Source organism: Salmo salar, chromosome ssa14 (assembly GCF_905237065.1).
Source record: "Salmo salar chromosome ssa14, Ssal_v3.1, whole genome shotgun sequence".
Taxonomy (NCBI): domain Eukaryota; kingdom Metazoa; phylum Chordata; class Actinopteri; order Salmoniformes; family Salmonidae; genus Salmo; species Salmo salar.
Window position 1 is genome coordinate 53103156 of NC_059455.1, and position 22500 is coordinate 53125655.

At 44.5% G+C, this 22500-nt stretch overlaps 1 protein-coding gene across 1 annotated transcript in view; it reads right to left on the reverse strand.

Moving 5' to 3' along the window:
• LOC106596003 (collagen alpha-1(VI) chain) overlaps positions 1-22500 on the reverse strand; it is a 72696-nt gene that overhangs the window by 42437 nt on the left and 7759 nt on the right. The window contains exons 3-16 of the mRNA XM_045694550.1: positions 16533-16733; positions 14873-15032; positions 8127-8240; positions 7104-7124; positions 6974-6994; positions 6609-6653; positions 5958-6011; positions 4119-4163; positions 3985-4038; positions 2991-3089; positions 826-888; positions 693-755; positions 483-536; positions 339-374 (exon numbers count right to left, since the gene is read on the reverse strand). Coding sequence (XP_045550506.1) covers positions 339-374; positions 483-536; positions 693-755; positions 826-888; positions 2991-3089; positions 3985-4038; positions 4119-4163; positions 5958-6011; positions 6609-6653; positions 6974-6994; positions 7104-7124; positions 8127-8240; positions 14873-15032; positions 16533-16733 — 1030 coding nt within the window. The remainder of the gene's footprint in view (positions 1-338; positions 375-482; positions 537-692; positions 756-825; positions 889-2990; positions 3090-3984; positions 4039-4118; positions 4164-5957; positions 6012-6608; positions 6654-6973; positions 6995-7103; positions 7125-8126; positions 8241-14872; positions 15033-16532; positions 16734-22500) is intronic.

The window sequence follows — 22500 nt, forward strand, 5'->3', positions numbered from 1 at the left end:
CAGACACACAGACACACAGACACAGACACACAGACACACACACACAGACACACAGACACACAGACACACACACAGACACACACACAGACACACAGGCACACAGGCACACAGACATACAGACACACAGACACAGACACAGAGACACACAGACACAGAGACACACAGACACACAGGCACACAGGCACACAGACACACAGACACACAGACACACAGATACACAGACACACAGACACAGATACACAGACACACAGACACGCAAACACGCAGACACACAGACACACAGACACAGACACACAGACACACAGACACGCAGTGTAGTAGTAGTAAAGTGTAAATACTCTCTCTCCTCGGAGGCCGTCCGGTCCAGGTGCTCCCTGAAACGCACAACAGTCATGATGCCACACTTGATGTCATCAACACCTCATCAACACTTTCTTGTAAACAGAATCTTCCCATAATTCTCAGGCGTTAGAATCACTTACATCATCACCCCGCTGTCCTTTGTCCCCATTGGCTCCTTTTGGGCCCAGTGTACCCTATCAGAACACAGCGTGTTAATATGACTTGATTCAAAACACAATCAAACTCATGTACACACACACACACACACACACACACACACACACACACACACACACACACACACACACACACACACACACACACACACACACACACACACACACACACACCTTGGTTCCGGGCGGTCCGTAGTTACCGGGTCGTCCTGGTTCTCCGTCTTTCCCCCGATCACCCTGAAACAGGAAATACACTGTCAACATCGCCATGGTAACAACAGTACAACAGGAAGTTATGCTACTGTACCTTAGCTCCTTTGGTTCCGTATGATCCAGGATCTCCCTTAGGTCCTCCATCTCCCTGTGAGCCCTACGACCAGAACACGGAACAATGGAACAGAGAATATCAGAATATAGAACACGGAACAATGGAACAGAGAATATCAGAATATAGAACACGGAACAATGGAACAGAGAAGTCAGAATATAGAACAGGGAACAATAGAACCCTAGTGTTCTAGAGCCCCTGAGGTAGAGCAGAGCTTCACCACATCACACAGTTCTACCACTCATTATCCACCGACAGACAGACAGACAGACAGACAGACAGACAGACAGACAGACAGACAGACAGACAGACAGACAGACAGACAGACAGACAGACAGACAGACAGACAGACAGACAGACAGACAGACAATTCTACCACTCATTATCCACCAGACCCTTAGGGTACACCCATTACTACAAATATATTTGTGTGTGGTGGACAGACAGACAGAGGGACAGAGATATACAGACAGACAGACAGACAATTCTACCACTCATTATCCACCAGACCCTTAGGGTACACCCATTACTACAAATATATTTGTGTGTGGTGGACAGACAGACAGAGGGACAGAGATATACAGACAGACAGACAGACAGACAGACAGACAGACAGACAGACAGACAGACAGACAGACAGACAGACAGACAGACAGACAGACAGACAGACAGACAGACAGACAGACAGACAGACAGACATAGAGGGACAGACATAGAGAGATAGACAGAGGGACCAAACTGTTAATCAGAATAACTTTGTTTACATTCTCTGTTGGCAGCATGTTTATAAACCAACCCCTGGGGGATAACATACTGTAAACACACACACACACACACACACACACACACACACACACACACACACACACACACACACACACACACACACACACACACACACACACACACACACACACACACACACACTGTATAAAGATCTTTCTATAAACTAATAAACTAGGGTACCAGTGAACATTTCTTACAGTGGACAACTGATTCAGAATCATTTGACAACTGTAAGGAGCTGTTACCAAGTGATTCAGAATCATTTGACAACTGTAAGGAGCTGTTACCAAGTGATTCAGAATCATTTGACAACTGTAAGGAGCTGTTACCAAGTGATTCAGAATCATTTGACAACTGTAAGGAGCTGTTACCAAGTGATTCAGAATCATTTGAGATCAGCCCAGACAGACAGATCAGCCCAGACAGTCTGATCAGCCCTGAGATCCCAACAGTCTGATCAGCCCTGAGATCCCAACAGTCTGATCAGCCCTGAGATCCCAACAGCCCTGAGATCCCAATAGTCTGATCAGCCCTGAGATCCCAACAGCCCTGAGATGCTAACAGTCTGATCAGCCCTGGGATCCCAACAGTCTGATCAGCCCTGAGATCCCAACAGCCCTGAGATCCCAACAGTCTGATCAGCCCTGAGATCCCAACAGTCTGATCAGCCCTGAGATCCCAACAGTCTGATCAGCCCTGAGATCCCAACAGTCTGATCAGCCCTGAGATCCCAACAGTCTGATCAGCCCTGAGATCCCAACAGTCTGATCAGCCCTGATAACCCAACAGTCTGATCAGCCCTGAGATCCCAACAGTCTGATCAGCCCTGATATCCCAACAGTCTGGTCAACCCTGAGATCCCAACAGTCTGATCAGCCCTGATATCCCAACAGTCTGATCAGCCCTGATATCCCAACAGTCTGATCAGCCCTGATATCCCAACAGTCTGATCAGCCCTGATATCCCAACAGTCTGATCAGCCCTGATATCCCAACAGTCTGATCAGCCCTGAGATCACAACAGTCTGATCAGCCCTGAGATCCCAACAGTCTGATCAGCCCTGAGATCCCAACAGAAACTTGTTTCCTGTAACATTTAGAATGACATGTAGATGTTTTGTTGTTGCTAGGAGTTACGGTTTCATTGTGCCTATCTAGATAGACTGTTATTCCTGTAACTACACACATGTGAAGCTACAAGAAAATCATATTTAAATGTATATCAAACCAATTTGAAATATTGAACCTGATGTCACATATTGCCCCCTTTATTTGTAGAAAGACCCATATAAAGAGAGACAGACCCTAAACCTACCGCAGGACTGGTGTTTAAAATGAGACAATACTAGGAGGACTCACGTCAGGTCCTGGGGAACCTTTACAGCCGGCTAAACCAGGAAAACCTGGATCACCTTTACGGCCATCAACTCCATCTGTCCCCTGTTGTCCTTTGTCTCCCTGAGAGAGAGAGAGAGAGAGAGAGAGAGAGAGAGAGAGAGAGAGAGAGAGAGAGAGAGAGACAGAGAGAGAGAGAGACAGAAAGAGAGAGAGACAGAGAGAGAGACAGAGGGAGAGAGAGAGAGACAGAGACAGAGAGAGAGAGACAGAGAGAGAGAGACAGAGAGAGACAGACAGAGAGAGACAGAGAGAGAGAGAGACAGAGAGAGAGAGACAGAGAGAGAGACAGAGAGAGAGAGACAGAGAGAGACAGAGAGAGAGACAGAGAGAGAGACAGAGAGAGAGAAAGAGACAGAGAGAGAGACAGAGAGAGACAGACAGAGACAGAGAGAGAGAGACAGAGACAGAGAGAGAGAGAGAGAGAGAGACAGAGGGAGAGAGAGAGAGAGAGAGAGAGAGAGAGAGAGAGAGAGAGAGACAGAGAGAGAGACAGAGAGAGAGACAGAGAGAGAGAGACAGAGAGAGACAGAGAGAGAGAGACAGAGAGAGAGAGACAGAGAGAGACAGACAGAGACAGAGAGAGAGAGAGAGACAGAGACAGAGACAGAGAGAGAGAGAGAGAGACAGAGAGAGAGAGAGACAGAGAGAGAGACAGAGGGAGAGAGAGAGAGACAGAGAGAGAGAGACAGAGAGAGAGACAGAGAGACAGAGAGAGAGACAGAGAGAGAGACAGAGAGACAGAGAGAGAGACAGAGAGAGAGAGACAGAGAGAGAGAGACAGAGAGAGAGACAGAGAGAGAGAGACAGAGAGAGAGAGAGACAGAGAGAGACAGAGAGAGAGACAGAGAGAGAGATGTTAGTTCAGTGAGAGCGTCCATCAATGGGAGAACAGAGCATGTTTCTCAATAACTACAGTAAAGGTGAAATAAAATACACCGATGGATGTGCAGCTTACCTTGTAGCCTTTATGGCCTCTCTCGCCCTTGTTGCCTATTCCACCTCGGTCGCCCTGGAAACGAGACAACAGTTATCGTCATGATCATCATGTAGAGACTGTCATGGTCGTATCCTGTGTCTGAGATACAGTACCTTCATTCCACGGTATCCTACGGGCCCGGGGTCTCCCAAGTTTCCCTGAAATAGAAGACTGGATCATCAGAAGAATAAAGAGCCGGGATTCTATAGGTCAATACCAGGCCTGATTCTATAGGTTAATATCAGACCTGATTCTATAGGTTAATACCAGACCTGATTCTATAGGTTAATACCAGACCTGATTCTATAGGTTAATACCAGACCTGATTCTATAGGTTAATACCAGACCTGATTCTATAGGTAATACCAGACCTGATTCTATAGGTTAATATCAGACCTGATTCTATAGGTTAATACCAGACCTGATTCTATAGGTTAATATCAGACCTGATTCTATAGGTTAATAACAGACCTGATTCTATAGGTTAATACCAGACCTGATTCTATAGGTTAATACCAGACCTGATTCTATAGGTTAATACCAGACCTGATTCTATAGGTTAATACCAGAGCTGATTCTATAGGTTAATAACATACCTGATTCTATAGGTTAATACCAGACCTGATTCTATAGGTTAATACCAGACCTGATTCTATAGGTTAATACCAGACCTGATTCTATAGGTTAATACCAGACCTGATTCTATAGGTTAATACCAGACCTGATTCTATAGGTTAATACCAGACCTGATTCTATAGGTTAATATCAGACCTGATTCTATAGGTTAATACCAGACCTGATTCTATAGGTTAAAAACACCTGATTCTATAGGTTGATAACACCTGATTCTGTAGGTTAATACCAGACCTGATTCTATAGGTTAATACCAGACCTGATTCTATAGGTTAATAACACCTGATTCTATAGGTTAATAACACCTGATTCTATAGGTTAATACCAGACCTGATTCTATAGGTTAATACCAGACCTGATTCTATAGGTTAATACCAGACCTGATTCTATAGGTTAATACCAGACCTGATTCTATAGGTTAATAACAGACCTGATTCTATAGGTTAATACCAGACCGGATTCTATAGGTTAATACCAGACCTGATTATATAGGTTAATACCAGACCTGATTCTATAGGTTAATACCAGACCTGATTCTATAGGTTAATACCAGACCTGATTCTATAGGTTAATACCAGACCTGATTCTATAGGTTAATAACAGACCTGATTCTATAGGTTAATACCAGACCTGATTCTATAGGTTAATAACAGACCTGATTCTATAGGTTAATATCAGACCTGATTCTATAGGTTAATACCAGACCTGATTCTATAGGTTAATATCAGACCTGATTCTATAGGTTAATATCAGACCTGATTCTATAGGTTAATATCAGACCTGATTCTATAGGTTAATAACACCTGATTCTATAGGTTAATACCAGACCTGATTCTATAGGTAATACCAGACCTGATTCTATAGTTTAATATCAGACCTGATTCTATAGGTTAATACCAGACCTGATTCTATAGGTTAATAACAGACCTGATTCTATAGGTTAATAACAGACCTGATTCTATAGGTTAATATCAGACCTGATTCTATAGGTTAATACCAGACCTGATTCTATAGGTTAATACCAGACCTGATTCTATAGGTTAATACCAAACCTGATTCTATAGGTTAATAACACCTGATTCTATAGGTTAATAACACCTGATTCTATAGGTTAATACCAGACCTGATTCTATAGGTTAATACCAGACCTGATTCTATAGGTTAATAACACCTGATTCTATAGGTTAATAACACCTGATTCTATAGGTTAATACCAGACCGGATTCTATAGGTTAATACCAGACCTGATTCTATAGGTTAATAACAGAGCAGGTTTTTTGGGTTAATAAAATAGACCCGTGACCAGACCTGATACTCACCACTACCCCAATGTCTCCCTTTTCGCCTGGCATCCCCTGTCTACCTGTTTCACCCTGCAGGAAGAGAGGAGGGGAAGAGGGAGGACAGAGGAAGGGAGAGAGGACAGAGGAAGGGAGGGAGGAGAGAGAGGACAGAGGAAGAGAGGAGGAGAGAGGAGGAGAGGGAGGAGAGAGGAAGAGAGAGAGGACAGAGGAAGAGAGGTGGAGAGAGGTGGAGAGAGGAGGAGAGGGAGGAGAGAGGAAGAGAGAGAGGACCGAGGAAGAGAGGTGGAGAGAGGAGGAGAGGGAGGAGAGAGGAAGAGAGAGAGGACAGAGGAAGAGAGGTGGAGAGAGGTGGAGAGAGGAGGAGAGGGAGGAGAGAGAGGACAGAGGAAGAGAGGAGGAGAGAGGAGTGGAGCATTAGAATTCAAGATCAATAATACATAATGAAACAATCAGAAACTAGCTATGATAACCAGGTTAGCACACTGAAACAAAACCTAGACATTATTAACCTGGGGAGCTAATCACAAGTCTTCCGGTTTTCGTGTGTGTGTGTGTGTGTGTGTGTGTGTGTGTGTGTGTGTGTGTGTGTGTGTGTGTGTGTGTGTGTGTCTGTGTGTGTGTGTGTGTGTGTGTGTGTGTGTGTGTGTGTGTGTGTGTGTGTCCCACCTTGGAGCCGATGTCTCCTCCTGGTCCTTTGGGACCTCCTTTAGCCTGCAGACAAAACACATCATCATACCGCTGTATCACTCAGAGAGACTTCATAGAACACTACAACCTGTTATAAATGTGTGATCATGGGTCATACTGCTATGTCACTCAGAGAGCCTTCGTAGAACACTACAACCTGTTATAAACGTGTGATCATGGGTCATATTGCTATGTCACTCAGAGAGCCTACATAGAACACTACAACCTGTTATAAATGTGTCATCATGGATCATACTGCTATGTCACTCAGAGAGCCTTCATAGAACACTACAACCTGTTATAAAGGTGTCATAAGGGGGTCATAGAATTTAGGTGTTACTTACATTGCAGTCAAAAGAACAGCACTGAGAAAAAAATATGAAAAAAGCACAGTTATAAATGGCAACAAACAGGCAAATGGAAGTAATGATTACTGTAGAAATAACATATGTCACGTAGGTAAACAAGACATACCACATCCTTGGTCTCATTGGTCTGTAAGAGAAAATAAATCAGAGGTTAGAGAGACTCATTTATACTTTAGAATGATAGGAGAGGGAGGGGAGCAGAGAGGGAGAGAGGAGAGGAGAGGAGAGGAGAGGAGAGGAGAGGAGAGGAGAGGAGAGGAGAGGAGAGGAGAGGAGAGGAGAGGAGAGGAGAGGAGAGGAGAGGAGAGGAGAGGAGAGGAGTAGAGAGGGAGAGAGGAGGAGGGTATAGATGAATGGTGGAAAGACAAGAGACGCATTGGAATAAAGGAAAGGAGGAGAGATATGGAGAGGAGAGAAAAGGAGGAGAGATATGGAGAGGAGAGGAAAGGAGGAGAGATATGGAGAGGAGAGGAAAGGAGATATGGAGAGGAGAGAAAAGGAGGAGAGATATGGAGAGGAGAGGAAAGGAGGGGAGATATGGAGAGGAGAGGAAAGGAAAGGAAGGGAGATATGGAGAGGAGAGGAAATGAGGAGAGATATGGAGAGGAGAGGAAAGGAGGAGAGATATGGAGAGGAGAGGAAAGGAGATATGGAGAGGAGAGAAAAGGAGGAGAGATAAACAGAGGAGATGAAAGAAGGAGGAGAGATGTGGAGAGGAGAGGAAAGGAGGGGAGATATGGAGAGGAGAGGAAAGGAGGAGAGATATGGAGAGGAGAAGAAAGGAGGAGAGATATGGAGAGGAGAGGAAAGAAGGGGAGATATGGAGAGGAGAGGAAAGGAGGGGAGATATGGAGAGGAGAGGAAAGGAGGAGAGATATGGAGAGGAGAGGAAAGGAGGTGAGATAAGGAGAGGAGAGGAAATGAGGAGAGATATGGAGAGGAGAGGAAAAGAGGAGAGATATGGAGAGGAGAGGAAAGGAGGAGAGATATGGAGAGGAGAGGAAAGGAGGTGAGATAAGGAGAGGAGAGGAAATGAGGAGAGATATGGAGAGGAGAGGAAAAGAGGAGAGATATGGAGAGGAGAGGAAAGGAGGAGAGATATGGAGAGGAGAGGAGAGGTAATACGTACGATCATATCTATGATACTGCGTATGGTCTGTAGCTGGGTGGATCTGCTGTTGTCAGCTGCTGTGAAGTTCTGTCTGTAGTTCTGGTCTGTAGCGATCACTGACAGTCTGGTATCCTATAGAGATCAATACAGAGAAACAGAAATCAATACAGAGATACAGAAATCAGTACAGAGATACAGAAATCAGTACAGAGATACAGAGATCAATACAGAGATCAATACAGAGATCAATACAGAGATACAGAAATCAATACAGAGATCAATACAGACATTGATCAATTATCACTACATAAAGTTCAATTATTATTTTTGACGTCTCACTGTGGGGATTCACCAGAATCTCCTACGTAGCTCAAAGGACCAATCATACAAGTCTGTCGGAGACAGACAGGTTGAGTGGCGAATAAGGGAGCCCCTCCCTTCATACTGAAGAGCCAGTCGCCTGCCCTCTCTGATTCTCACCTCTCGGAAGAATTCTACTTAGCTCTCATTTACATCTTAGTCATTTAGCAGACGCTCTTATCTAGAGCTTACAGTAGTGAGTGCATACATTTCATACATTCTTTTCTCCGTACTGGTCCCCCGTGGGAATCAAACCCACAACCCTGGCGTTGCAAACACCATGCTCTACCAACTGAGCCACACGGGACTCTCCTCAGCACCACTTGGCTAGCTGAGGAGATTTGGCTCCCTTAGCTACAAGGCTAGCTGTCACACTGACTAGCTTTTCTACCTGGAAGGGTGGAATTACTATACTGAACAAAAAATATAAACACAACATGTAAAGTGTTGGTCCCATGTTTCATGAGCTGAAATAAATATCCCAGAAATTTTCCTAATGCACAAAAAGCTAATTTCTCTCAAATGATGGGTACACATTTGTTTACATCCCTGTTAGTGAGCATTTCTCCTTTGCCAAGATAATCCATCCGCCTGACAGGTGTGGCATATCAAGAAGCTGATTAAACAGCATGATCATTACACAGGTGCACCTTGTGCTGCGGACAATAAAAGGCCACTCTAAAATGTGCAGTTTTGTCACAAGATAATGCCAGATGTCTCAAGTTGAGGGAGCATGCAATTGTCATGCTGACTGCAGGAATGACCACCAGAGCTGTTGCCAGAGAATTGAATGTCCATGTCTCTACCATAAGCCGCCTCCAACGTCGTTTTACAGAATATGGTAGTACGCCCAACCGGCCTCAAAACCGCAGACCACGTGTAAACATGCCAGCCCAGGACCTCCACATCTGGCTTCTTCACCTGCAGGATCGTCTGAGACCAGCCACCTGGACAGCTGATAAAACATGTGGGTGGGCACAAACTCAGCAACCGTCTCAGGGAAGCTCACCAACCTGCTTGTCGTCCACACCAGGGTCTTGACCTGACTGCAGTTTGGCGTCGTAACGAACTTCAGTGGACAAACGCTCACCTTCGATGGACACAGGCCTTTATGGTAGACTGGCCAGACGGAAACCACTCCTCAGTAAAATGAACATGACAGCCTGCTTGTGTTTGCTAACAGGCACCTAAACACTTTCAGACCATGAGGAACTAGATTCTCTGGTCTGGTGAGACCAAGATTGAACTCTTTGGCCTGAATGCCAAGCGTCACATCTGGAGGAAACCAGGCACCGCTCATCACCTGGCCAATACCATCCCTACGGTGAAGCATGGTGGTGGCAGCATCGGGCTGTGGGGATGTTTTTTAGAGGCAGGGACTGGGAGACTAGTCAGGATCGAGGGAAAGATGAATGGAGCAAAGTACACAGAGATCCTTCATGAAAACCTGCTCCAGAGTGCTCATGACCTCAGACTGGGGCAAAGGATCACAGGTGTGTCAAGCTTGTAGCGTCATACCCAAGAAGACTCGAGGCTGTAATCGCTGCCAAAGATGCTTCAACAAACTACTGAGTAAAGGGTCTGAATACATGTAAATATATACTCCCTGTATGATATTTTCTACTTCCTGTATATAGCCATGTTATTTTCTACTTCCTGTATATAGCCATGTTATTTTCTACTTCCTGTATATAGCCATGTTATTTTCTACTTCCTGTATATAACCATGTTATTTTCAACTCCCTGTATATAGCCATGTTATTTTCTACTTCCTGTATATAGCCATGTTATTTTCTACTCCCTGTATATAGCCATGTTATTTTCTACTTCCTGTGTATAGCCATGTTATTTTCTACTCCCTGTATATAGGCATGCTATTTTATACTTCCTGTATATAGCCATGTTATTTTATACTTCCTGTATATAGCCATGTTATTGTCCACTCCCTGTATATAGCCATGTTATTTTCTACTTCCTGTATATAGCCATGTTATTGTCTACTCCCTGTCTTCGATCACCTGCCCGAGGGTAGAGCGGCGGGTGAACGTCTCTTCCATCTGAGGCAGGGGACGAGGAGCGCCCAGGGGTTTGCGATGGACTTTCGGACCCTGGCCGCCGGCGCAGGATGGAGCGACAGGGCCCTGATCGTCCACTATCGCTGCAGTTTGCGCGAGGACGTCCGTCGGGAGTTGGCCTGCAGGGACACCACCCTTACCTTCGACCAACTGGTGGATCTGTCCATCCGTCTGGACAACCTGCTGGCTACCCGCGGACGTTCAGATCAGGGTCTGGTGGTTCTATCCCCCAGCACCCCCCTCTCCGATACCCATGGAGCTGGGAGGTGCTGCGCTCAGGGAGACCGGAGGAGGTTCCGTCACGTGCACCATCTGTGGCCGTAGAGGTCACACTGCCGGTCGCTGTCGGGTTGGTTCCTCTGGGGGTCGAGGCAGCAGGCAGGGCACTCTGGCTTGTACACCTGTTTTTGCATGTTACTTTTCCTGAGTTTTCGCTGCATTCCCAGCATAAGGCGCTCGTCGATTCAGGCACAGCTGGGAATTTCATAGACAGATCATTTGCCCATAGTTTAGGGATCCCCATCGTTCCAGTGGCTATGCCCTTCCCAGTTCACGCCTTAGATAGTCAACCATTAGGGTCAGGGTTGATTAGAGAGGCCACCGCTCCCCTCTCCAGAAAGAAGGCGACTCAATTACCACCCCATCGATGGGGGAATTGTGCGATAAATCTCCTGGTAGACACTGCACTTCCCAGGAGTCACGTGTATCCCCTGTCACAGGCGGAGACGGCGGCTATGGAGACATATGTCTCTGAATCCCTGCGTCAGGGGTACATTCGGTCCTCTACATCACCCGCTTCCTCGAGTTTCTTTTTTGTGAAGAAGATCTCCTGCCATGTCACTGATGCGTTGTGAAACAGTGTTGTTTGATGGAGGATTTGCCTGTATAGTTTTTTTGGCCTTTTCCCCCAGCATTGTCCCAGCCATATCCGCTGCAGCAGGAAGAATTAAGTCCTCCACAATAGTATGGGGCTTGCCTGTTCTGGTGAATCCCTCACAGTGAGTCGTCTCACTCATAATATCCGAGAACCGGGGTTACGCAAGTAACCTTAAGTTATCGATACATATTATAAATACATCCACACAGTTATCAATATCAACATAACTAAACCAACATCAAGTCAAAACCATATTAGTGACCAGTAAATAACCTTTCTGGAACAATGTAGTACTTGGCCATTGCCTCTATTGGTCCCTGATATGGTCTCTAGGGCTGGGTGATATGGTATCTAGGGCTGGGTGATATGGTCCCTAGGGCTGGGTGATATGGTCTCTAGGGCTGGGTTATATGGTCTCTAGGGCTGGGTTATATGGTCTCTAGGGCTGGGTGATATGGTCCCTAGGGCTGGGTGATATGGTACCTAGGGCTGGGTGATATGGTCTCTAGGGCTGGGTGATATGGTCCCTAGGGCTGGGTTATATGGTCTCTAGGGCTGGGTGATATGGTCCCTAGGGCTGGGTGATATGGTCCCTAGGGCTGGGTGATATGGTCCCTAGGGCTGGGTGATATTGTCCCTAGGGCTGGGTGATATGGTCCCTGGGGCTGGGTGATATGGTCCCTAGGGCTGGGTTATATGGTCTCTAGGGCTGGGTTATATGGTCCCTAGGGCTGGGTTATATGGTCCCTGGGGCTGGGTGATATGGTGCCTAGGGCTGGGTTATATGGTCCCTAGGGCTGGGTGATATGGTCCCTAGGGCTGGGTGATATGGTCCCTAGGGCTGGGTCATGTGGTCCCTAGGGCTGGGTTATATGGTCTCTAAGGCTGGGTTATATGGTCCCTAGGGCTGGGTGATATGGTCTCTAGGGCTGGGTGATATGGTCTCTAGGGCTGGGTTATATGGTCCCTAGGGCTGGGTTATATGGTCCCTGGGGCTGGGTGATATGGTCCCTAGGGCTGGGTTATATGGTCCCTAGGGCTGGGTGATATGGTCCCTAGGGCTGGGTGATATGGTCCCTAGGGCTGGGTCATGTGGTCCCTGGGGCTGGGTGATATGGTCCCTAGGGCTGGGTTATATGGTCTCTAGGGCTGGGTTATATGGTCCCTAGGGCTGGGTGATATGGTCCCTGGGGCTGGGTGATATGGTCTCTAGGGCTGGGTGATATGGTCTCTAGGGCTGGGTGATATGGTCTCTAGGGCTGGGTTATATGGTCTCTAGGGCTGGGTTATATGGTCTCTAGGGCTGGGTGATATGGTCCCTAGGGCTGGGTGATATGGCCCCTAGGGCTGGGTGATATGGCCCCTAGGGCTGGGTGATATGGCCCTAGGGCTGGGTTATTTGGTCTCTAGGGCTGGGTGATATGGTCCCTAGGGCTGGGTGATATGGTCTCTAGGGATATGAACAAAATATCTTATCACAATATTTTTCATATATTTGATGGTATTTTATGTTGTTGAATAATAAAAGTTGTAAATGTGCTTTATGAGTAGTGAGTGACCTCAGGCTGCTTTATGAGTAGTGAGTGACCTCAGGGTGCTTTATGAGTAGTGAGTGACCTCAGGCTGCTTTATTAGTAGTGAGTGACCTCAGGGTGCTTTATGAGTAGTGAGTGACCTCAGGGTGCTTTATGAGTAGTGAGTGACCTCAGGGTGCTTTATGAGTAGTGAGTGACCTCAGGGTGCTTTATGAGTAGTGAGTGACCTCAGGGTGCTTTATGAGTAGTGAGTGACCTCAGGGCGCTTTATGAGTAGTGAGTGACCTCAGGGTGCTTTATGAGTAGTGAGTGATCCCAGGGTGCTTTATGAGTAGTGAGTGACTTCAGGATGCTTTATGAGTAGTGAGTGACCTCAGGGTGCTTTATGAGTAGTGAGTGACCTCAGGGTGGCAACACGTACATTCTACGTGATTTTAATGGGTCTTACTCCATTCTGATTGGTTTATACTGTTTAATTCAACATCAACAGAAAGTTCCAGAAGTATCCATACTGCCATGTAGGGCTGCACGATATGGGCAATACTTCTAGGCTTTTATTTTTAACCAATTATTTCAATTGGGTTAGATTAGACTTGCAATTTAGATCAAAACACTTGGGTGAACTGTTGTAATCGTGGAAATATAATGATTATTATAATTATGTAGTAAAAATATAATTATAATAACAGTGGGCACTTTGAACACAGTGTTGTTTGACATGACAACCAATGAAAAAGCCAGAGAGACCTTCATAGAATTCTGAATTAGATTACTAATATAATCTCTATGGAGTTGTTATTGTGACAGGGTAGGAACCAAAGTGTTGATCAGTGTTTCCCAGGGGAGTGCTAATACTAATAAGATCTCTATGGATGTGTTATTGTGACAGGGTAGGAACCAAAGTGTTGGTCAGTGTTTCCCAGGGGACCCTATAATCTTTGGCTCCACTAAATGTTGTATCTTACTTCATGTAGCTAAACTATTCCTCTCTGATTTAGAAGATACTGCTGCACAACCAACATGCTGATTTAGGCCTACACCAGCACTGGTATCAGACTGTATTAGATAGCTATGTTTGCTCTGACGCAGTACATTTATTAGCTTGCCAGCTAACGGGCGATTAGCATTAGCGGCTATTTATTTTAGCAATTTTCTAAGAAAAGACGAACTTAGATGTTTGCAGACAGTAACATCCACAAACTAATAGTGGTAATTATAGAACTCTTGTGGATTTATATAAAGAAGCAAAGTGAAAAGCAGCGTAGTTGTCATCAACATATTATTGTATTTGCTGCATTGACCGTGCAGACTGAAGACATTGACTGTGCAAACGGTCGGCAAATGATCTCGTGGTCAAGCAACAACAACTGCTCTCCTTGTATTACAGGGGGGCGGGGCTTGGTGAGAGAGGAAGAGAAATGACTCGAGTAGCGGAGTAAACTATACCAACAGAGTGAAACACTGTTACCATGGTTAGGTCTAGTGTGTGTGTGTGTGTGTGTGTGTGTGTGTGTGTGTGTGTGCTGAAATGTGTGTGTGTACTGTGTGTGTGTACCGTTATTTATGTGCTCACGTGTGTGTGAACGTGGGCATGTGTGTGTGTGTGTGTGTGTGTGTGTGTGTGTGTGTGTGTGTGTGTGTGTGTGTGTGTGTGTGTGTGTGTGTGTGTGTGTGTGTGTGTGTGTGTGTGTGTGCTGAAATGTGAGTGTGTACTGTGTGTGTGTGTGTACTGTGTGTGTGAACAGTAATTTATGTGCTCACGTGTGTGTGAAGGTGGGCATGTGTGTATATGTGCATCTGTGTGTGTGTGTGTGTGTGTGTGTGTGTGTGTGTGTGTGTGTGTGTGTGTGTGTGTGTGTGTGTGTGTGTGTGTGTGTGTGTGTGTGTGTGTGGCGTGCGTGCGTGTGTGTGTCGTACCTCCTGGTCAGGTGATATGGCGACAGAGAAGACTTTAACCCCGTGTTGCCTGGCCTCATTGGCAGCTTCCTGTAACCCACCACAGGGCTCCTTGTAACCTGTTAGAGGATGACCATCCGTCACCACGACGATGTACTTATTCTCCTGGTAGTGGGAGCCCCTGAACACACACACCGGATAGAAAGGGACGTGATGAGACACACTGCAACAAAATAACACTAGACAGGTACTATAGAGAAACCACCATACAGGTACTATAGAGAAGCCATTAGACAGGTACTATAGAGAAACCACTAGACAGGTACTATAGAGAAGCCACTAGACAGGTACTATAGAGAAACCACTAGACAGGTACTATAGAGAAACCATTAGACAGGTACTATAGAGAAACCACTAGACAGGTACTATAGAGAAACCATTAGACAGGTACTATAGAGAAACCACTAGACAGGTACTATAGAGAAGCCATTAGACAGGTACTATAGAGAAGCCATTAGACAGGTACTATAGAGAAACCACTAGACAGGTACTATAGAGAAACCACTAGACAGGTACTATAGAGAAACCACTAGACAGGTACTATAGAGAAACCACTAGACAGGTACTATAGAGAAACCATTAGACAGGTACTATAGAGAAACCATTAGACAGGTACTATAGAGAAACCACTAGACAGGTACTATAGAGAAACCACTAGAGAGGTACTATAGAGAAACCATTAGACAGGTACTATAGAGAAACCACTAGACAGGTACTATAGAGAAACCACTAGACAGGTACTATAGAGAAACCACTAGACAGGTACTATAGAGAAACCACTAGACAGGTACTATAGAGGAACAACTAGACAGGTACTATAGAGAAACCACTAGACAGGTACTATAGAGAAACCACTAGACAGGTACTATAGAGAAACCATTAGACAGGTACTATAGAGAAACCATTAGACAGGTACTATAGAGAAACCACTAGACAGGTACTATAGAGAAACCACTAGACAGGTACTATAGAGAAACCACTAGACAGGTACTATAGAGAAACCACTAGACAGGTACTATAGAGAAACCAGTAGACAGGTACTATAGAGAAACCATTAGACAGGTACTATAGAGAAACCACTATACAGGTATTACATGTGTGTGTGTTACCCTATAAGCAGCTCAGCGATGCCTCTCTTGACGACACAGTCAGTGTGTGTGTGTGTGTGTGTGTGTGTGTGTGTGTGTGTGTGTGTGTGTGTGTGTGTGTGTGTGTGTGTGTGTGTTACCCTATGAGCAGCTCAGCGATGCCTCTCTTGATGGCACAGTCAGTGTGTGCATGTGTGTGTGTGCGTGTGTGTGTGTGTGTGTGTGTGTGTGTGTGTGTGTGTGTGTTACCCTATGAGCAGCTCAGCGATGCCTCTCTTGATGGCACAGTCAGTGTGTGTGTGTGTGTGTGTGTGTGTGTGTGTGTGTGTGTGTGTGTGTGTGTGTGTGTGTGTTACCCTATGAGCAGCTCAGCGATGCCTCTCTTGATGGCACAGTCAGTGTGTGTGTGTGTGTGTGTGTGTGTGTGTGTGTGTGTGTGTGTGTGTGTGTGTGTGTGTGTGTGTGTGTGTGTGTGTGTGTGTGTGTGTGTGTGTGTGTGTGTGTGTGTGTGTGTGTGTGTGTGTGTGTGTTACCCTATGAGCAGCTCAGCGATGCCTCTCTTGATGGCACAGTCAGTGTGTGTTCCCTTGCCGATGTAGCTGATGCCTTTGATGTCACTGATGAGCGCCTGTCGCTCGGTGGCGATGTCGCTCAGCTGGCGCACTAAGATGATCTCATCAGAGTAGTGCAGCGCTCCGGAGTTCCACGTCAGGGACCGGTCACATGGGTGGCGCCTAGCGACAACAACACACATAGAGAAAAGTTGTATCATATCACTAACCACGTTACCATCAACAGTTTTAATGCGAGTAAAGTCATACCGTATTAAAAAAAAAATCATGACAGCTGGGATGGAAACAGGATGTTTTGGTAAAATGGTAGAAATGCCAACCGATGATGTCTTCTTTGACATGGTGGAATTCTTTGTGTCTGTAAAATTATTTATACGGGAAATGGCGGTGGAAACACCTTTATGCGCAAATATTGACATACTGAACACTGAACAAAATATAAAAATTGACAGCACCAGTCAAAAGTTTGTACACACCTACTCATTCCCGGGTTATTTTTTTTTTTTTACTATTTTCTACATTGAAGAATAATAGTGAAGACATCAAAACGATGACATAACAAATATGGAAACATGAAGTAACCAAAGAAGTGTTAAACAAATCAAAATAGATTTTAGATTTTAGATTCTTAAAAGTAGCCACCCTCTGCCTTGATGACAGCTTTGCACTGAGTAGTTTGGTTCATCAGGCTGACCTCCAGTCTTCATGGAGGAGATTACTGAGTAGTTTGGTTCATCAGGCTGACCTCCAGTCTTCATGGAGGAGATTACTGAGTAGTTTGGTTCGTCAGGCTGACCCCCAGTCTTCATGGAGGAGATTACTGAGTAGTTTGGTTCATCAGGCTGACCCCCAGTCTTCATGGAGGAGATTACTGAGTAGTTTGGTTCATCAGGCTGACCCCCAGTCTTCATGGAGGAGATTACTGAGTAGTTTGGTTCATCAGGCTGACCTCCAGTCTTCATGGAGGAGATTACTGAGTAGTTTGGTTCATCAGGCTGACCTCCAGTCTTCATGGAGGAGATTACTGAGTAGTTTGGTTCATCAGGCTGACCCCCAGTCTTCATGGAGGAGATTACTGAGTAGTTTGGTTCATCAGGCTGACCTCCAGTCTTCATGGAGGAGATTACTGAGTAGTTTGGTTCATCAGGCTGACCTCCAGTCTTCATGGAGGAGATTACTGAGTAGTTTGGTTCATCAGGCTGACCTCCAGTCTTCATGGAGGAGATTACTGAGTAGTTTGATTCATCAGGCTGACCCCCAGTCTTCAGGCTGACCCCCTGGTAGATGCACACTAATTTGCATAAACACATTTTTCTCTATCATAAACATGACTATAGAACCAATTATAGGTATAATCATGAAAACCATAATAACGCAATCTAGATGTCACAACGTCTACAGAAGGTGGCGCCTCTCCCCGTTCGGGCGGCGCTCGGCGGTCGTCGTCGCCGGCCTACTAGCTGCCACCGATCCCATTTTTATTTTCATTTGGTGACGTCTGTTTTATGTTAGCACCTGTTTTGAGTTAGTTCGTTAGTGGGGGTGTTTAGGTTTGGGATTGTGCGGGATTATTTGTGTCTACGTTTGTAAGGTTGGGGATTGGGTTTTCTTCTGCCGTTTATATATTTTGGCATACGGGTTTCCTGGGCTGCGTCCCGATTCAGTTTGTGGGCTCTTGCCTATTGCTGGATGTATTGTACCCTGCATTGTATTTTGGCATTTTTGGACTGGTGTCTATTAAACGTGTTTCCACGTACCTTGGTCTCCTGCGCCTGACTTCACCCCTCCTGCATGTTAGAGAATCGTGACACTAGAAAGTAATATTTCATGATCAACCGTGTTAAACGCTTTGGGTACATCTAAAAAAAACATGCCAAGAGCATATTCAATGTTGTTCAGCGCTGTAAAGAATTTATCCACAAGTTGCAAAAGAGCCAAATCTGTGGAGTACTTTAAAAAAAAATTAAAACCATATTGGTGCTCATATAGAATACAGTGTTAATTAAGATGTTTCGACATCCTCTAATACACCGATTTTTCTAAGGATTCTAGAAAAACATGATATTACATATACTGGGCAATCATTTGTAAAAGATATTGGGATCCCAGATTAATAGAGGGGGAAATACCAGTTTGAATAAATTTGGATCAGTATTCCTGGAAGACACTAACTTCACCAAAGAGACACCAATCTCATCGTGACCTGCTGCTGATACCTTTAAGTTACCAATTACCTCCATCACCTCCATCACATCAGGAGGATCTCTAAGTTACCAATTACCACCATCACCTCCATCACATCAGGAGGATCTCTAAGTTACCAATTACCTCCATCACCTCCATCCCATCAGGAGGATCTCTAAATGACCAATTACCTCCATCACCTCCATCACATCAGGAGGATCTCTAAATGACCAATTACCTCCATCACCTCCATCACATCAGGAGAATCTCTAAATGACCAATTACCTCCATCACCTCCATCACCTCCATCACATCAGGAGGATCTCTAAATGACCAATTACCTCCATCACCTCCATCACATCAGGAGGATCTCTAAATTACCAATTACCTCCATCACCTCTATCACATCAGGAGAATCTCTAAATGACCAATTTCCTCCATCACCTCCATCACCTCCATCACATCAGGAGGATCTCTAAATGACCAATTACCTCCATCACCTCCATCACATCAGGAGGATCTCTACATTACCAATTACCTCCATCACCTCCATCACATCAGGAGGATCTCTAAATGACCAATTACCTCCATCACCTCCATCACATCAGGAGGATCTCTAAATGACCAATTACCTCCATCACCTCCATCACATCAGGAGGATCTCTAAGTTATCAGTTACCTCCATCACCTCCATCACATCAGGAGGATCTCTAAGTTACCAATTACCTCCATCCCATCAGGAGGATCTCTAAGTTACCAATTACCTCCATCACCTCCATCACATCAGGAGGATCTCTAAGTTACCAATTACCTCCATCACCTCCATCACATCAGGAGGATCTCTAAATGACCAATTACCTCCATCACCTCCATCACATCAGGAGAATCTCTAAATGACCAATTACCTCCATCACCTCCATCACCTCCATCACATCAGGAGGATCTCTAAATGACCAATTACCTCCATCACATCAGGAGGATCTCTAAATGACCAATTACCTCCATCACCATCACATCAGGAGGATCTCTAAGGTACCAATTACCTCCATCACCATCACATCAGGAGGATCTCTAAATGACCAATTACCTCCATCACCTCCATCACATCAGGAGAATCTCTAAATGACCAATTCCCTCCATCACATCAGGAGGATCTCTAAATGACCAATTACCTCCATCACATCAGGAGGATCTCTAAATGACCAATTACCTCCATCACCTCCATCACATCAGGAGGATCTCTAAGGTACCAATTACCTCCATCACCTCCATCACATCAGGAGGATCTCTAAGGTACCAATTACCTCCATCACCTCCATCACATCAGGAGGATCTCTAAGTTACCAATTACCTCCATCACCTCCATCACATCAGGAGGATCTCTAAGTTACCAATTACCTCCATCACATCTGGAGGATCTCTAAATGACCAATTACCTCCATCACATCAGGAGGATCTCTAAGTTACCAATTACCTCCATCACCTCCATCACATCAGGAGGATCTCTAATTGACCAATTACCTCCATCACCTCCATCCCATCAGGAGGATCTCTAAGTTACCAATTACCTCCATCACATCAGGAGGATCTCTAAGTTACCAATTACCTCCATCACCTCCATCACATCAGGAGGATCTCTAAATGACCAATTACCTCCATCACCTCCATCACATCAGGAGGATCTCTAAGTTACCAATTACCTCCATCACCTCCATCACATCAGGAGGATCTCTAAGTTACCAATTACCTCCATCACCTCCATCACATCAGGAGGATCTCTAAGTTACCAATTACCTCCATCACCTCCATCACATCAGGAGGATGAAATTGAAGCAGAGAAGGGAAATGTCCCTTAAATGTAATCCAAGGGATTTCCTTCAGTTTTCTCTATTTTCTTTGACAGAGAAGAATCCACATTCACAAAAAAAAAAGTTATTAAGTTCACATTAAGATCACGAAAGGTCTTATTTCCAACAATTTACTTGTTTTTATTTAACCTTTAACTAGGCAAGTCAGTTAATCACAAATTCTTATTTACAATGACGGCCTACCCCGGACAAACCCTCCCCTAACCCGGACGACGCTGGGCCAATTGTGCGCTGCCCCATGATACTCCCGATCACGGCCAGTTGTGAAATAGCCCGGGATCGATCCGGGTCTGTAGTGACACCTCTAGCACTGCGATGCAGTGCCTTAGAACGCTGCGCCACTCAGTCCCTAAAATTGAGATTCAGATGAGATACATTGAGATGAGATAGTTGTAGATGAGATACATAGAGATGAGATACATAGAGATGGGATACATTGAGATGAGATAGTTGTAGATGAGATACATTGAGATGAGATAGTTGTAGATGAGATACATTGAGATGAGATAGTTGTAGATGAGATACATAGAGATGAGATACATTGAGATGAGATAGTTGTAGATGAGATACATTGAGATGAGATAGTTGTAGATGAGATACATTGAGATGAGATAGTTGTAGATGAGATACATTGAGATGAGATACATTGAGATGAGATACAGTGAGATGAGATACATAGAGATGAGATACAGTGAGTTGAGATAGTTGTAGATGAGATACATTGAGATGCGATACATTGAGTTGAGATAATTGTAGATGAGATACATTGAGATGAGATACATTGAGTTGAGATAGTTGTAGATGAGATACATTGAGTTGAGATAGTTGTAGATGAGATACATTGAGATGAGATACATTGAGATGAGATACATAGAGATGAGATACATTGTGATGAGATACATTGAGATGAGATACATTGAGATGAGATACATTGTGATGAGATACATAGAGATGAGATACAATGAGATGAGATAGTTGTAGATGAGATACATAGAGATGAGATACAATGAGATGAGATAGTTGTAGATGAGATACATTGAGATGAGATACATTGAGATGAGATACATAGAGATGGGATACAATGAGATGAGATAGTTGTAGATGAGATACATTGAGATGAGATACATTGAGATGAGATAGTTGTAGATGAGATACATAGAGATGAGATAGTTGTAGATGAGATACATTGAGATGAGATACATAGAGATGAGATAGTTGTAGATGAGATACATTGAGATGAGATACAGTGAGATGAGATACATTGAGAGGAGATACAGTGAGATGAGATACAGTGAGATGAGATACAGTGAGATGAGATACAGTGAGATGGGATAGTTGTAGATGAGATACAGTGAGATGAGATTCATTGAGAGGAGATACATTGAGATGAGATACAGTGAGATGAGATAGTTGTAGATGCCTTTTTCTTATTCAAAAGTTGATTGATGATTTTCCAAGATGGCTTTAAATTATTTAAGGATTCTTGGAGTGTGTTAGTAAAATATATTTTGGGGGATATCTGAAGTAAGTGAGTAAATTTGTTCTTATACTTGTTGTAATTGGCAGAATTCAGGGGAGAGAGATATGTGAGAAACTTTTTATACAACTTTTAACTGAGTATGTTTTGAGACCGGTTGTGAACCAAGGTTTCCAGAACCTTCTGCTGATCTCTTACGTGGTTTAACTAAGGGAAAATAATGGTGAAATACAGAGTTGAAAGATGTGAGGAAAAGTCTGGTATGCAGGCTCTACATCAGCCTGATTATAAAAAATTTCCCATTAAATATCCCCAAACAACATCTTAAAGCGCTCACAATTACTTTAGTTAAATATTCTACATTTAATGCTACTAATCATTCCCATCTGTTGATTTCCAG